Source organism: Spermophilus citellus (assembly GCF_964194105.1).
Source record: "Spermophilus citellus genome assembly, chromosome: 11".
Lineage (NCBI taxonomy): Eukaryota > Metazoa > Chordata > Mammalia > Rodentia > Sciuridae > Spermophilus > Spermophilus citellus.
The window spans coordinates 92,488,731-92,506,111 of NC_138192.1; the positions used below are offsets into that span (position 1 = coordinate 92,488,731).

The window sequence follows — 17,381 nt, forward strand, 5'->3', positions numbered from 1 at the left end:
GGTCAGAATATCCACCTACGCTATTACTAAGCTTGTTGGGAAAAAAAAAAAAAAAAAAAGCTGGTCTGATTTGATGAAGACTCTTCTCTGGATCAGAAAAACAGAAGCTTTACAATCTGCTATTCATACAGAAAGTATGAGTAGAAAAAAGGAAAATGCACATGTGGCGTTGAGAACATCTGCTGTAACAAGTCATTTAAAGATAGTTAAGTAGTTACTTTAAAGCAACTTGCTGGTGTTTGGTGGAAAAGATGAGGAGAGTGAGGGTAGATACCAATGGTGTGAGAGTAATTAGGTCACAAACAGCATTCCATCCTATATCTTTTATTTTCTCAGTGCTGAGACCTAAACTCTCATCATGATTAATGGCAGCAGCCAAGAATATGACATGGAGATAAATTGCTCAAAGCATGTTACAGCTGGTGCCTGAGGAAAAACGCTTAAAATTAAAGTCCTGCACCGAACATAATGTGAAAGAGACCAGTTTCTTGGGAATGTTCTCATTTTTATTTATTTACTTAGTTTTTGATGGACCTTATTTTATTTATTTATATGCAGTGCTGAAAATCCAACCAGGGCCTCAAAACATGCTAGGCAAGTGCTCTACATTGAGCCACAACCCCAGACCCTCTCACTTTTATTTCTAAGTCACATATTTTGAATAGCTTAAGCCTACTATACATCTCATGAAGTGATAGCTACTCAGTCCTAGTTTTCCCATCTATGATGAACTGTCAAGACTGGAGGAAAAAATGAAATAGATTAATGTACTGATTGTGGATATTATTGGTTAGTTGGATATTGTAATTTATGATTCATTGTAAGCTATTATTTCTCTTTATTAATGATTGAGCAGTACACATTTTCGAAAAACTATCACATGCAGAGTTTGGAGTTCCACTCTTCCAACCTCTCAGTATTCTCTTAGCTGAATAATCCTGACAGTAGTAATACCATATATTTGTATGGCACAATTTGCCATTTGTGCTGCTGTTGAATCATTACAAATCGCTCCTGGGCAGGAGGTGGTGTAATCCCCCCTTAAAAGTTGGGACCAGTTGAAAATGAAGTTAATTTTATTTCCTGAGACCACACATCTGGTACTAACATGCAAGCTCTTCAAAAATAGTATTGAGATATTGAAACATTGGGGGGTTTCTGGCTGGGTACACTCTGCTCAGAGACTGATAATGATCTAGTAACTCCACAGTCTGGACTTCCAACCCTGATTTTGCCCTAAGCTCCAAATTCATTATGTCTATTTACCTGGAATATATGTGTGTGTGTGTGTGTATGTATATATGTCTCACCAGCCTTTATATTCAGTACGTCCCTAATTGAATTAGTTGATTTTTTTCACCTCACCTCAAACCCCCTGGCCCAGAGTTTCATATTGTAGCAGACGTTGCTACCAGACTCCCAGTTGCCTAATCTCAGGGATTTATATCTTTGCCACATCTGCTACTGTTCAGGACTAGGGTGCTATTCTCCAACTCCATCATAGCCCTCTAACCAGTCTCCCTACCACCATCTTTGACACCATCACATTCAGCCTGGCCTTTCTTAAGTGCAGATTTTACAGTTTCTTCTCTACGACTTTTAATCACTTCTCTTTGCATTTAAGATAAAACCTAAAATTATATATATATATATATATATATATATATATATATATATATATATATATATGTTGTAGGTGGATACAGTGCCTTTATTTTATTTATTTTTTCAATGGACCTTTATTTTACTTATTTACATGTGGTTCTGAGACTCGAACCCAGAGCCTCACATGTGTGAAGTAAGTAAGCACTCTACAACTGAGCTACAACTCCAGCCCCTAAAATTCTTAATGTAGCTTAAAAGTTCTCACCAAATCGTCTCTAGGTTCTTATCTAAGCTGCTCTCTTTCTAGAAAACTCTCTTCCTTCAAGTCTTAACCTTGACATCATGCCCTCTAAGGAGCCTACTCTGCCATAGTGCCTCAGCTGGGCCCCAGATCTCTGTCTGTTTCCCTCTCAAGACTGTTTGTTAAGAAAGCAGAAGGTGTGTCTCTTTTTACCATTGTACCCCATGTCAGCAGTGTGTGAACCAGTTACATGGCATTTTTGTTGAGTCAATAAGCATGTTTCTAGATTTCCAGAGTGCTTTTCACTAAAACAGTCCCTGACAAATATGCTCAACATTCTCCTGCTGGTTTTAGTATAAAGTATCTAGTTCATATGAAATATCTATTCATACTCATTCTAAGATGTCCACACTATGGAAATATCGCTAAAATTTATCCTTTTTCCTCTGTATGACAGAGATATAATATATCACTGTAGTATGATGTTTTCTTTACTCCAACTAAATCTGGTGGCTTTTTGGATAATCTGAGTAAATATCAGTAACAAATATTTAGTAGGTAATACTTATGTGCCATGCATGTGGCAAGTATTTTTGATATACTATTTGTTAGGTACTATTGCTATTTTATAGATGAAAAAACAAACTGGTGAAATAGTCTGCCCTGTATCTCAGAAATAGGTAGTAGAATTGGGTTTCGAACTCAGCATAAGTCATACATTTAAAGCCACCTCTTATAAAACAGAGCAGTAACATCAAAAAACAAACCTGTAAATAACTCAAAAATCTTAACACCAAAAAAGCCAAATAACCCAATCAATAAATGGGACAAGGAACTAAACAGACACTTCTCAGAAGCTGATATATAATCAACTCAACAAATATATGAAAAAAATGTTCAACATCTCTAGCAATTAGAGAAATGCAAATCAAAACTACTCTATGATATCATCTCACTCCAGTCAGAGTGGCAGCTATTAAGAATACAAACAACAATAAGTGTTGGCGAGGATGTGGGGAAAAAGACACACTCATACATTGCTGGTGGGACTGCAAATTGGTGCAATTGGTGCAATTGCCAATATGGAAAGCAGTATTCCTTGGAAAACTGGGAATGGAACCACCATTTGACCCAGCTATCCCACTCTTTGGTCTATACCCAAAGGACTTAAAAACAGCATACTACAAGGACATAGCCACATCAATGTTATAGGAGCACAATTCACAATAGCTAAATTGTGGAACCAACCTAGATTCCCTTCAGTTGATGAATGGATAATGAAAATGTATGTGATTGTAAATGTATGTGTGTGTGTATGTGTGTGTGTGTGTGTCACACACACACAATGGAATACTATTGAGCATTAAAAGAGAGTAAAATCATGGCATTTGCAGGTAAATGAAGCTAGAGAATGTAATGCTAAGTCAAGTTAGCCAGTATATAACCTTCTCTGATATAAGGATGCTAATTCATAATGGGGTTGTGGAGGAGGACATGGGTGGATTAGACGAACTCTAAGTAGAGCAAAGAGTGGGGAAGGAAAGGGAAGGAGCATGGGGGTAGGAAAGACGGTGGAATGAGATGGATATTATTACCCTAAGAACATGTATAAAGACAGGAATGGTGTGACTCTACTTTATGTACAACCAGAGATAAGAAAATTTGTGCTCTATATGTGTAATATGAATTGTAATGCATTCTGCTGCCATACATAGCAACTTAGAATTAAAAAAAAACTGTAATTGTTATTGTTTCATGAAGGTAATTGTTATTATTTCATTGTAGGATTTTATAGACTGAGCATAGACTTGGAAGTCAGTTATCCACAGCAATAAAATGAGGATAACCTCGGGTTGTTTGTGAAGAGGAATAATGTACATAAAGTATAGAACATAGGAACTGGTACTTTGTATGCACCTGTAAAGTGATAGCTGCTCTTATTATTGTTTTTCTTCCAAGTCTTCTACCACCTTATCTCATTGAACTTTCAAACTTAAATGAAGGTTTGCTAAGACTAAGTTGGATTTTTAGGAATAAATTCCTAGAAGAAAAATAGAATAGATAAGAAAAAGTGTACTTTTTCTTTAGTCTAGATTATGTACACTTAAATAAAGTTTATTCTAGCTCACCTGATGATTATGTTCTATATATTCCAAATATCAGTGTGGGGACTTAGAAAGCTGGCTGTTCTCAATACTTTAAAGATAACGATTGTATATAAAATCACCATGAAACTTATACAAGGCTATTTCAAGATGGTAAATGTATTTGCTTTTGACTTATTATATTATTTCATGTTTCTGAATTTAAAAATAGCATATTAGTTGTTATTTAGGGGATAAATTTTGGTAGATGAAATATTTGAAAATATGGACTCTGCAATGGAGAAATAATTTTTTGAAAAGAACCTGATGAAAGAAGTTTTTTGAATCACTATCTTACATCTCAAGTAATGGAAACTATTTTTTTTTTTTGTTATTGCATTTAATGATTCACCCTCAGTACATAATCAAACAACAGAAGAAATGCATGTTTTGGAGTTAATGACAGTTTCTGTGAGGAATCCAGTCCTTCAGTAGCTTTCCTTAAAGTTACTATACACCATCATGATGTTTTGTAGTTTTGAAGTTCACATGGAGCAGTAAACAGGCAACTAAAAGAAACTTGAAAGTAATAGGTGGATTAGCCCAAATACTTGTCAAGTATAAAACAAATAATTTGTTGAAGCATTGTCCAGTAATAGACTTTCTACAAATAGGCCCTATTTATTTCATTTAATCCTCACAACAATTCTGATAGGTTCTATTGTCCTCATTTTTTCGTAGGAGAAAACTGACATTCAGGATTGTTACATTTGCCCATGCAAAGTCACATAGCTCCTAAGCGGTGGAACTGGAAAACAAGTACAGGTCTTTCTAGTTCTAAAGGCCCATTGCCTGCTATGATAAAACAGAAATCACAAGCCAGCATGGAAGAATTCTTAGGAAATTTAGATTGGAATTCTTGGATAAGACTTATAATTTTTTTTTCTTAGTTTGAATCTTTACCACATTAAATATTAACAAAATTAATTTCAGATAGATTGGAGAGTTATATTTAAGGAAACAAATAAGCAAAAAACCAGGCCTGGGGTTGTGGCTCAGTGGTAGGGCACTTGCCTGGTATGTGTGAGGCACTGGGTTTGATTTTCAGCACTATATATAAATAAATAAAATAAAGGTCCCTCAACAACTAAAATAAGAAGGAGAGGAGGAACAAAGACCCAAAAATTGCCTTATAAAAACTAAGAGTAGATTTGAGTACAAAGTAGAATGCCTTCCTTTCAGAATTCTATAGCAATAGAAGAAATCACAAAATAAAACAGAAGTTCATACAACTATAGTATGTAAATTACAAATATGTAAATTACAAAAAATTTTTGAGTATCAAAATAAAAATAAATTTACAAATTTTTAAAAAAACCTAACAGTACCAAGACAAAATGTCACATATTGCTTATATTATAACCCAGTTAAGGCCTTTCGTTATAGTGTGTAAGAAGACATAAAAAATGGCATCTGTTTGTAGTAATTCTACTTCTCAAAACTTTTTATAGTGGCTAATCTCAACTAGAAAATGCTGTGTCCATGAAAATATTTTTGCAGTGTTTTTTTTGGGGGGGGGCAATTCTGGAGATTGAATCCAGGGGCGTTTGACCCACTGAGCCATATCCCCGGCCCTCTTTTATATTTTATTAGTGGCAGGATGTTGCCGAGTTGCTTAGGACCTCACTAAATTGCTACATCTGGCTTTGAACTCAAGATCCTACCTCAGCCTCCTGAGATGCTGGGATTACAGGGGTATGCCACCATGCCTGGCTTTGCAGTGTTTTTAATACCAGAAATTAAGAAAAGAATCTAAAATGTCCAATATGAGGATAGTGTAATTGAACAACTAGTTGAAGTTTTATGGAACCATTATAATGATAATAAAGTTTGCTTTCTTTTTTAAAAAAATATTTATTTTTTAGTTATACATGGACACAATATATTTATTTTATTTTTATGTGGTGCTGAGGATTGAACCCAGTGCCTCATGCATGGTAGGCGAGCCTCTATCTCTGAGCCATAACCCCAGCCCTAAGGTTTGCTTTCTGATGGAAAAAAAATAGTGATGATTATATTCTTCTTCATTTTTATTGGTGTTTTTACTGATATTACAGTTATAGAATATAAGGTACCATAAAAAATTAAAAATGAAATACTATTCATTAAAACCTTAACTGTGATTATTCAAGTATTGAGTTTAAGGTGGTTTCATTTGCTTTATTATCTGAGTTTTTGATATTATTTTGTATTTTACAAACTTAAATATAAAGGATATATTCTTTACCCACAGGATGGGTTTCCAGATTTCCAGGATTCTATGCAAACACTCTTTCAGCAGGCTAGAGCCAAGAGTGAAGAACTCGCAGCCCTTAGTTCACAGGTAAATAAACTACCAGTTATCATATCATAATATCTGTAGGTTAAAAAATAAATGGCTGCTTCACCTACTTTCAGTTTTAGGTTTCTGAGGACTAAATTTATTTCTGGTTCTTTTTAAAATGTCATTTGATCCATAGCTGTAGCCACAGGATAGCAATAACAACTTGATTTGCTTCATTAACAGAGTCTGATGTGGGACTACTTATTTATTCTTTGTGGTTTGTAGGAAGTTAGACAAGAGTCTCTACTCAAGAAAATTCAAAAGAATAAATTTAGTATCAGAAAATCAGTCATGTTGATCATGGCTCCATATAATATAACTCTGAAATAAAATAGCATTAGTTCTCAATAAAATATTGGTAGTCAGTATAATAATTATTATTATAACTTATTTAAATTCAAGAAGAAATGTTACTATGTACCATCATGTGCTTTTGCTGTCATTTATGTATGTTCACTGAAATGAACATTAAAAATATTACTTCTGCAGACATCTTTTAGAAAGTACTTTATAAGTGATAACTTTTTGAGCTTTTCCCTAGTGACTTGTTTTTATTCAAATTTAGTACTGCCAAATTTTATATTTTCATGGTAAGAGGATGAAAAAATACATTTCCCTCTCAGAAATGTTTGCTGAATGTTATCAATTGATAAGTTTAAATGAGATGAAGTTATGATTACTTTTGGTCTGATTTATTTGCATTTAGAAAAGTCTGAGTGTTTATCCTATTTATTTGATGAATTAACACATTCCACCTATTGTTTTTTAATATTTTGAATCATGACTTATAACCATTTTATGTAGCAGCTTGCTTGCTTTCTTATGTAACTAACATGGTAATGAGCATATCTGTACATATTTTTAAATATCTTTTTAGTTGTTGATAGACCTTTATTTATTTATATTTCATCTACCAAAATTTATCCCCTAAATAATAACTAATTTGCTTTTTTTTAAATTCAGAAATATGAAATAATATGTTTCATGAAATAATATATGTATATGCAGTGTACCAGGCAAGTGTGCTATGGGTGAGCCACAGCCCCCCATAAAAGTACATTTTGACCATTATCTCCTTGGAAAATATCATAGATATGACATACTGCTTTGAATATCACATACAAATAATTTAAACAGAGCATAGAGAAGGAACTTATAAAACACAGGCAGAGATAAATTTATATGTCAGCTTACTAATTTCACATTTCAAAACATGTCTCTTTATGATTGGTTGGGAAATGCTGCAGTTTCAGTCTCTGATGAAGGTGAAGATCCTCACTAGCATTGATTTTTTTTTTGCATAATTTGCATTATTTGATTTTTAGAGGGAGGTATGTTTGTCTTGTTCTTCTAGACAGCCGTTTTACACCTTTTATCCCTCAAACATACTGTCACCATATCAGAATACTGATAGTCAGTATTATAGTGCCAAATCCTAAAATAAAAATGCCAACATTTCACCCTGTGTGTTAGAAGCAGTTGATAGCAAATATTGCTGTTGCTCTTGGGTTCCTTGTTTAAAAAGTACTTTAATGAACTTTCTACACCTTAGAAAATAAAGCTAGGGTTATGTTGCTTTTGAACTGGGATGGAATTCTCTTTATATGGTTGAGAAGAACCCTTTTTTCTTTTGTATGAAATCCAGTATTTTATGTTTTCACATGATACATTTATTCATATTTATGGAACCGAGCATACCACATAAAGAGTGAACTAATTTTAATGAATACTAAATACATTTACTGCAGTCTGAAATTGGCATCTTTAAACCATTAAAAAATCTAGAATGTTTGAATCACTGATTTTATTTTTTGCTCTACTTACTAGCAGCCTGAAAAGGTGATGGCAAAGCAGATGGAACTCCTCTGTGCCCAAGCTGGCTATGAGAGACTGCAGCATGCTGAGAGAAGACTGTCTACAGGGCTTTACAGGCAGAGCTCAGAAGAGCACAGCCCTAATGGCTTGCCTTCTGATAACTCAGATGGACAAGGTACATCTTCAGAATGGCCTTTGCCTTTAGAGCCCTACTATGCATACTTCAAAGAGAAGCTGAAAAAAATTGCTGATTTTTATATCTTGATGTTGTATAGAGATTATTTTATAGATTTTCTGAGTTTTAATTTTTAAGTTGTCCCCTTTTAAAAAAAAAAAGAATTTCTCCTAGAGATTTTAATTTGTAATTTTTAAAAATTTATCATTCTTATACCATAGCTGGCACATCTGATTGGTGTTTATTTTCTAAAGCGTAAGTAAGGAAGGGAGATGCGAATAGTGTGTGGATCATTTTCCCCAAGAAACAAATTCCCTTAAAGATGTTTGTGTGTGCCTCTATTTGTTGTTTTTTCTTTTCTTGCGTTGCTGGGGCTCAAACCCATGGCTTTGTGCATACTAAGCAAGCACTATACCACTGAGCTATACCATCAGCCCTTACCTTGTTTGAAAAGCTCAAAACTTTTATATTTTTTAGATTTCAAAACTAGATTAGTCTGAAATTTTATAACCTTTATTTCTTAAGAGAATATGGTAGCTGCTACTGAAGTACTATGACAAAGTCTAACTCTTAAATTTAGGAAACTGATTCATGAATATTTTTACCATTCTGACTGAATAGTATTTAATTTTTTTCAAGTCCTCACATGAAGATAATTCCAAATCATTATTATTCACTCATTCAACGAATTTTTATTTTTGAAGCATTTCTTACATGCCCAGCATGCTTCTAGGCACTGAGGATACAACAGTGATCAATACAAGTCCCTATTCACTTACACTCTAGTCAGGGAGATGTACAGTATATAAAGATGTAAGCATATCTTCCAGTTTAAATAGTAATAAGTATTTGAAGTAAAACAATAATTTTTTAGTGTCATCATTTTTACATATTATTACATATTTTTTTACCTTTCCGGAGAGTGATCACTGTTGTCAAAAAATAAGACTTCTTTCCAAGTAGAGTACCTTCTTAATAAGCATTCTTAACCAATCGAATGAAATATTACCTCTGTCATCAGTTCCAAATACTGGAGGAGAAAAAAGTTCTTCCTTCTTAAAATATATCAGAAACTTTTAATATGTGGTCTTATTTAACTTCTCCAATCATTCTTAAGAGTTAATAAGTAAAAGCAATTACGAAAGATGTCTTCATAGAATTATATATACCTTGGGGCTAGCTTGAAATAACTTGCCAGTTTCCTCCTCAATTATTATTTAAAAACTTTTCCCACAATCATTGACATTCTTCAATGCCTATTGACTTTCATCTCTTCCTATGGAGTGTTCAAGGCAATTTGTGAAAGCTTGTTTTTAAGAAAAACTATGATATTTTAAAAATATTATCTATATATGTATTTTTATTTTTATTAGGAGAGAGACCTTTGAATCTCCGAATGCCTAATTTGCAGAACAGACAGCCCCATCATTTTGTGGTGGATGGGGAGCTGAGTAGACTTTACTCAAATGAGGCAAAGTCCCACTCCTCAGGTGAGTATGTCTTATACAATCAAAGAGTAAAACTTGAACAAAGCATCTTTAAATTTTGTTTTTCTACTCCACAACTGTCCCTCTCCCCTCCCCAACAAAAATATTAGTGGTCAGTTTTTCCTCCCCTTTGAAATTATGGATTCTATAGTTGTATTTTTGAGACTATAGTATTTCAAAGAATGATAGGGAAAACTTGTAAAGATTGAGATTATTTTTGATTAGCTGTTACATGAATGGTCTTCTTTTTGAGACAGGATCTTGCTAAGTTAGGGCCTCAGGGCCTTACTAAATTGCTGAGGCTGGCTTTCGACTTTCTATCCTTCTGCCTCAGCCTGCTGAACCACTGGGATTACAAGTGTACACCACTGTGCCCAGCTGAATGGTATCTTTTATATAAAAATTTGAATAATAAATAGCTGATATGAGTTTGGCTGGTTCTTTTTTTGTCAGTAACATAATATGAAATTGTTGGGTGGTATGTATATTTGTCCTCATACTGTATAAGAAAGCTAATGTATCAGAATGTAATTTTTTATGCAGATATATTTTGTGGATAATATATTTCAGAAGTAAACTGACCTCCATAAGAGGATAAGCAGCTTCCAGTTAGGTGTTTACATACTTTTACTTAAGTATAGGGAGTTAGACACAGTTGAATTATAAGAGATCACCATTTGAAAGAGTCTAGTTATCATTAATTTTTAAAGTTAGAGTATCTTTGAGAGTCACTTAATCAAAGCCACTGATTTTATAGATGAGGAAGCTGAGGCCAGACAAAATAATTGATTCTAAATTTATGTTCTGAGCCAGTGGGAAAAGTAGTGTTACAAACATTAGAATTAAATATGACTTTATACCTGATAGCTTAAGTTATATATTTTCTAGAAAAAAAGTTATCAAGAGAGTCTTGTCTCTTATTTTTAGTTTATGCTCCTAGTAGTACATGCTAAAAAGGTCAAAGTCCTAAATAATATTCTGTGCTGTGACTATTTTATACTTGATTGTAGATGCTTTTAAGACTGTCAAAGAAGTTAAGAAATTGTTCTAAACTGGTAACACATGTGAGTCTCATGTTTTTCACAACATGAAAAAGTGATCTGCTCTTTAACTTTCTTAAAAACAAAACAAAGATAAAACACTTTCTACTAATTTTTATTCCTTTGAAGACACTCTATGAAAGAAATACTCCAGTTAAATTTATTGTGTCTTACCATGGTTATGTACTTTTTGTATTTCTATTACATAGAGATATAGTTGAGCTTGGATTTTATGTGGAATAGAACAAAGGAGTGCCTTAAAAAGCCTTTTTCCTTCTGTTTTAATTGAGTATAAATAATATGGGTTACATATAGTACAAACCTGGCTCCAGATGTTTAGCATTATACTTGACTGAATAACTCTTGACTTACCCTATCCCTCAGTTGCTTCATCTGTAAAATGGAAATCATTTTTACCTCATAGGGTAGTTGTGAGAATTAAATAAGATGGTATATATGAATTGTATGGCTGACAAGAATTCAGTAAATGGTAGCTAATGTTTTTATTTCTCTCATGCACAATTTAAAATTCCTTTCTGTATAGAGAAGGTGGATTCATAAATTGAGGTACCTAATTTCAGATAAGTCTATTAGCTGAAAGATATGTGTACATGCTTGTGTGTTAACATACATTTATTTGTATATGTGTATGTATCTGCCCGTATATTAGACATTGTGATTTCTTATGAAAATAGAGTCATTATTCTTTTATCTCTGTTTTCCCTACCTTAATATATCATGGCAAGAGGAAATTTTAAAACTAGTTTCATATTTAAACAGTGAAGATGTTTTTCTGTCATTTCTTCGATAGTAAATATTCTAACCAAAATAAGTGATCAGTTTTATTTTATTTGTTGGACTAAGCATTTTTAAAAATTTAACGTTCTATATATGCTGTGTTGTATGAACAGTTCATGATTTAACTCTCATGCCACTTTACACTGTAAATACCATCCTCATCTTATAGATCAAGACACTAAAGCTTAGAAAGGTGTATAACTTGCTTTTAGAACTGTATGAAACTAGTAATTGGCATAGTCATAATTTAAATCCATAATCCAAGCTTTTTTTAATATTTATTTTTTAGTTGTAGTTGGACACAATACCTTTATTTATTTTTATGTGGTGCTGAGGATCGAACCCAGAGCGCACACATGCTAGGCGAGTGCTCTACCGCTGAGCCACAATCCCAGCTCCCATAATCCAAGCTTTTAACCACACCTCTCTGAACAAAATGTTACATGGAATTGCAGAATCATGAATACTATTTGCCATGAAGTTTGTGGTCTTGTTTTATAACTGTTTGACTTGTAGTCCCATTAGTTTGAAATATCAACACACTATCTATGTGTTTTCATTTTTATGCAGAGAGCCTTGGGATTTTAAAAGACTACCCTCACTCAGCTTTTACTTTGGAAAAGAAAGTCATCAAAACAGAACCTGAAGATTCAAGATAGCTGTGATTCTCCTACTGTTCTCTGGAAATGGCATCAGATTTAAGGATTAATGCTCCATCATAGAAATAAGCCTTAATAACCAATGTTGCCTCATTCAGCTCAAACAGATTTCATAGCCAAAGCATAAGAACTCCTGCAGCAGTCTGTGGAAACTGGGAAGAAACAACAACAGCCACAAAAGAGAAAAATCAAGAGAGAGTTGCAATTTATATCAGAAACATTTGATCCATTCACATTCCTGTGTAAGTCATTTTATGTGGAAAGGCTTACAAGTTAATATTGTAAGCATTCATTATTTCAGAATGTACAATGTATTTGTGTAATTTATAAAGTAAAATCTAGATGTTGAGACCCGTTTGGTCTAATAGATGTGGATACAGTTTATTTTACTTGAAATTTTATTGTCTACTTTAAGTGTATTTAGCGTAAATATTATTATCAGAGTTTAGAATCTTTGCAGTCATAAAAAAGAAAGCTTAAGTAATATAGTTATTGGCAGGGTTGCAATGACTGTAGAAAAATGAAAAGCAAATTCTCAATTTAAGCCAAGGAAAATATTGTGTATTTAATATTTGATGAAACTGATTTTGTTTACCAGGAAATGTATAGCATTTATTCAGTAATCTTTTTGCTGTTTTAATGAGTGCGCATTTACACAATTAATTAGAGAAAAGTTTAAAAGATGAGCACTTGTACTACTAGGAGCACAAACTAAAAGTTAAAAAGATGAGCACTCAGAAAAATCTCTCTTACCTAGTTGACCCAGATGGATTACATAATTGCTATTTACATAACAAATGAATTTTACATAACAAATGAATAGGAAGCTATTCCTTGGACAGAACTTGAAACAAGTGGACTAATGTGTAAAATCCTTGATTTAAACATTGGTATTTCAGAATGTGTTAAATAGATTAAGATGTAGTACATTAACCCTAAATGTGATAAAGATGTTGACTTAACAAAGGCTATAATGATTGTTAGATTTTATATTCAGAACTTCTTCTCCAAGTATAGGAGTCAGACTAGGTGGCTCTCGATGGGGAATGCCTTCCCACCCATCCATCACAAGTGTGGAGTCACTGATCCATATTTGCAGGCATATTTCTATGGAAGTTCAGTTGACAGGTTTATTATTTATTTTACAATTTCATTTTTGTACACCTTTCAGATTTTTGAATGCTTTTTTTTTGTAAAATTCATTTTAACTTGAAAGTATACTTATAATTTCCCCTATTTAATTAGTAGACCTTATGTTCATACACACTATTAAATATTAATAGTGCATTGGCATACTTATAAGAATTTCATATTTGAATCCATAGTGGGTATTAAAAAAAAAGAAAGAAAGAAAATCCAACTCTGCCAATATCCATTTTTTTTTCTGCTGATTGAAGAGAAGATATTTGACAGTTTACCTACTTCCTACAGATTCATCTAAACCCAGATATTGCTGAGAAGAGTATATGGACATGGAGTATATGTCTGTTTTTAGTTCTGCTTTAAATCATAACTGTGTAACAAATATTGTCATGATCTGTTATACTAAAATATGTCAGCCAAATGTTAGATGAAATGTCTGCACTGTAGTCTCTGATCACTGTCACATATATAATTGCTTTTTTCATTTTGATTTGTAGAAGAGCTTTATGGTAGAAAACACCAGTAAACAACTTTTATACTATTAAAAGGCTTTTTCCCCTTTCTAAATGTTTTAAATGTACCCTAGTATTTTGCCCACTGAAGAAGCTTTTTATGGACCTTGCAACTTTGTTGCTAGCTTGAGGTTGATTATTGTGGTTCTATTGTTCACTGTGTGTAGAACTAGTATGAGTACAATTTAAATAGAATGTTCAGTTTTTAATATTAGCCATAGCACTGGTTAGTATCTCAGTAGTTTCATGAAACGTTTCCTGTATTCTAATCTATTTTGAGAAATTTTGTGGTTTTTTTTTAATTGTGTCTTACAGTTCAAGTTTATAGATTTTAATAAGCAACAGTTTTTAAAGATGCAATAATCTTCCAACTAGTATTTATCCATCTTTCATGAACTCACAAACCGCATCTTTAAATCCATAAGTAAGATTCCTTAATCATACTTTTCTGCTCTTTCAAGCTTAGTGATGAGGAAGCACAAAAATTTCAGTAGAAAACAGTTTTTATTTTGTAAACACTAATGTATTAAACTTGCTATACATTAAAGCAAATAATATATATTTTTATTTGAATTGTATATATGAATTGGATGTTATAACTAGTTGTTTTTTTTCATTGTGTTAGAGGTATTTTCACTGAACAAGGTCAATTGGTTACCTCAGTATTACAGCCAATATAGTCCAAGGGACCATTTTTCCCCTGAGTCTGTGTTATATTTTATTGTGTGAAGTCTGCATTTTTGTGACTCTTAAAGCTGTTGGTGAGGTGGGATGAGTGCACTTGTTTCCTGTGGCAATAAAGATTTTGTTTGCCTCACATTTATGTCCATAGCACTTTGTGCATAGCACTTGCCACAGTGGGTACTGTTAGCCTGCTGTACCTCCCTTATCTGATTATTTGGGCTGGTCTTGGGTGTCACAGGACAGGAGCTTAAGTCTTTAAGTTGTAACTAAATGAGATTGCTAGTTTCCTTCATTTCTAAAAGATTACTTGGGAAATGGTTGTAGGTTGATTCTGGTCTGTCAGAGAGAGATGTTAGTTTATATTGTTCTCACTCATGAGAAGCTTATAAAGACATTTTTAATAGTCTTCACCATTTTGAACCAACTAAACTAATAAATAGGAGAAACATTAGGATTTGACATTTATAATATATGTTTGTAAATGTTACAGTGTTACAGGCTAAGTACGTGAAATTGTACTAACCTGTTGTAAAGAAGTTTTAATTGACAAGTTTTGAAGATGAATCTTCATCGAAGAGCTCCAAGGTGACAAGCACTATGCCAGGTATTAGGATAGGGATGAAGACCACAAAATAAATATAAGATTCAATCCTTGCCCTTTGTGAGCTCATAAGCTAGTTGGATGGAAACTAACACCACTCATAAAAACTACAAATTTTAGTGTTACAAAATTGGGAATAAGGAGCCGACATCTAAGTGCATTTTGTGTTATGTAGTTATTATGGTAGTACACATTTTATAGGAGAAAATATTTCATGAATGAGATGTAGAAGAGACCAGCCAGGACTAAAACGGTTAATGTTAAGAGGTGAGATTTGATACAAAGTCACAGTGGTAATATGTTTCATTTGGAGGCTCTCTTTGTTGTTGTTAAAAAATAAAAAATAAAATGAAACATGCTCTTTTCCTCCTGTCCTTAATAAAATTACTTGGGTAAAAGCCTTACCATTTGGTGAATATGAGGTCCCTAGCTCCTGTGTCCTTTTATAATTATAATTGACAGTATTAAAGATTAAAACCTAAATAGCTAGATGGGAACTTTAGTTAACATGCTCCACTGGCTACTCAAGTGGCTAAGTATTATTAACAACACCCATTTTCTTATGACTTGACTTAGTACTGCATTGAGTCTTCAAAAGAAAATCTGCCTAGGTATTAACATAATAAAACCAGGAGGTCTGTCTCTTAGGAAATGAATTCAAATACTAAATAGCTGAAGTTAGAATTGAGTAAACATTTTGTGTTTGTATCAACTTAAAGGATATGACCAAATATGATAGCTGATGTTTAACTGAAAACCACCTTATGCTCTTAATCTCAAAAAACCTTGATGCTTAACTATTAATGACTGAGATGATTCTTATTTCCCATAGAAGTTATGTTAGAGGTAGGATTTTTCTTCCTTTCCAAATATGCAATGGTTAAATATTTAAAATTTCTTTAGCTTTGCTTTCTACCAACTTATGGAAATAGAAGAAAAAAATTACCTCGAAGGTATTTTTGCTTTTTGTGCAAAAATGCTAATCAGAAATTTGTTTTTTAAAACTTCTAGTTAACTTATTAAAGTTGGAATCCCAAAACTTTCTGTGTGTATAGTTTTAAGTTCAACCTAGAAATCTTTGTAAGCTTAGCAAATTTTAACAATCATAAAAAGAACTATGATAATAATGGCTTCCATTATAAAATTGGTTTGTTAAGCTCCTGAATTATTCTTTCATGTTCTTCTCATCTGTTAAGGCCACACAGTTCTTAAGTATTAAAACCATATCCTCTTGAACCCTGGGTCTTCTGAGTGTGTCTGACTCTTTTAGACACGATTTACAAGGTGGATATTCTGAAAGCTAAGTGAGCAATTTTCAAAAAATCACTCTAATATAATGTTGAAGGTCTAATTTTTACTATCTTCAACCAAGGGAAGTTCTTACAACATTTTTGTGACAACTAGATGAGACCGTCAGGCAAGGAACACCAGGAAAAAACATCACGAAAGACGTTTTCATTTCATCAGCCATGTGAACTGCACAGTTACCATTATTCTTCCATTCTTTTAAAATTCTGCAATATTTAATTGACATAGAAATTACAATCAATGGGGCTGGGGTTGTGGCTGGGGCTGGGGTTGTGGCTCAGTGGTATAGTGCTTGCCTAGCATGCATGAGGCACTGGGTTTGATCCTCAGCACCACATAAAAATAAAATAAAGAACTGTATCCACCTAAAACAAAAAATTTAAAAATTTATAATCAAGTATGTGATTTTATGTATACATATAATATACATACACACACACTGTATACAGATTACCATAGTCAATAAGACACTTCAGTAAGAAATTGCAATCTAATTTTAGTTTTTACACTTAATACACTTTGATCAGTTTCTTTAAATTTAAATAAATGAAGGAAACTGGCAATCTCATTTAGTTACAACTTAAAGACTTAAGCTCCTACACCAAACAGTGCTACATTGATATACATTGAGAAAACATGAGGACGTATACTTCTAAGTTCCAGAATTTTCTGTATTTCTCTATTTTTACTTTATAATTGCCTTATTAAGAATGGTAAATTTTGTGAGTTTCCAGGTAGTCCAAACAATTTGGTAATCAACCCAGGGTAGTTTTGCTGTGGGTGAGCACCAGTGATGGTACAAATTAGATTGTGCTTCATGTTTACACATTCTGAAACCTTATGAGT

The 17,381-nt window shown here is 33.0% G+C and overlaps 1 protein-coding gene across 7 annotated transcripts in view; it reads left to right on the forward strand.

The window, feature by feature from the left end:
* The window catches only part of NAB1 (NGFI-A binding protein 1), a 47,184-nt gene extending 30,716 nt beyond the window's left edge, over positions 1–16,468 (forward strand). For 5 of the 7 annotated variants that reach the window (XM_081261512.1, XM_081261515.1, XM_081261513.1 and 2 more), the window contains 4 exons: positions 6,224–6,313; positions 8,141–8,303; positions 9,677–9,793; positions 12,199–16,468. In XM_081261512.1, the coding sequence (XP_081117638.1) occupies positions 6,224–6,313; positions 8,141–8,303; positions 9,677–9,793; positions 12,199–12,287 (459 nt within the window). In that variant the 3' untranslated portion in view covers positions 12,288–16,468. The remainder of the gene's footprint in view (positions 1–6,223; positions 6,314–8,140; positions 8,304–9,676; positions 9,794–12,198) is intronic. The other 2 variants (XM_081261517.1, XM_081261518.1) reach the window with 2 other exon arrangements.
* Positions 16,469–17,381: the final 913 nt, after the last annotated feature.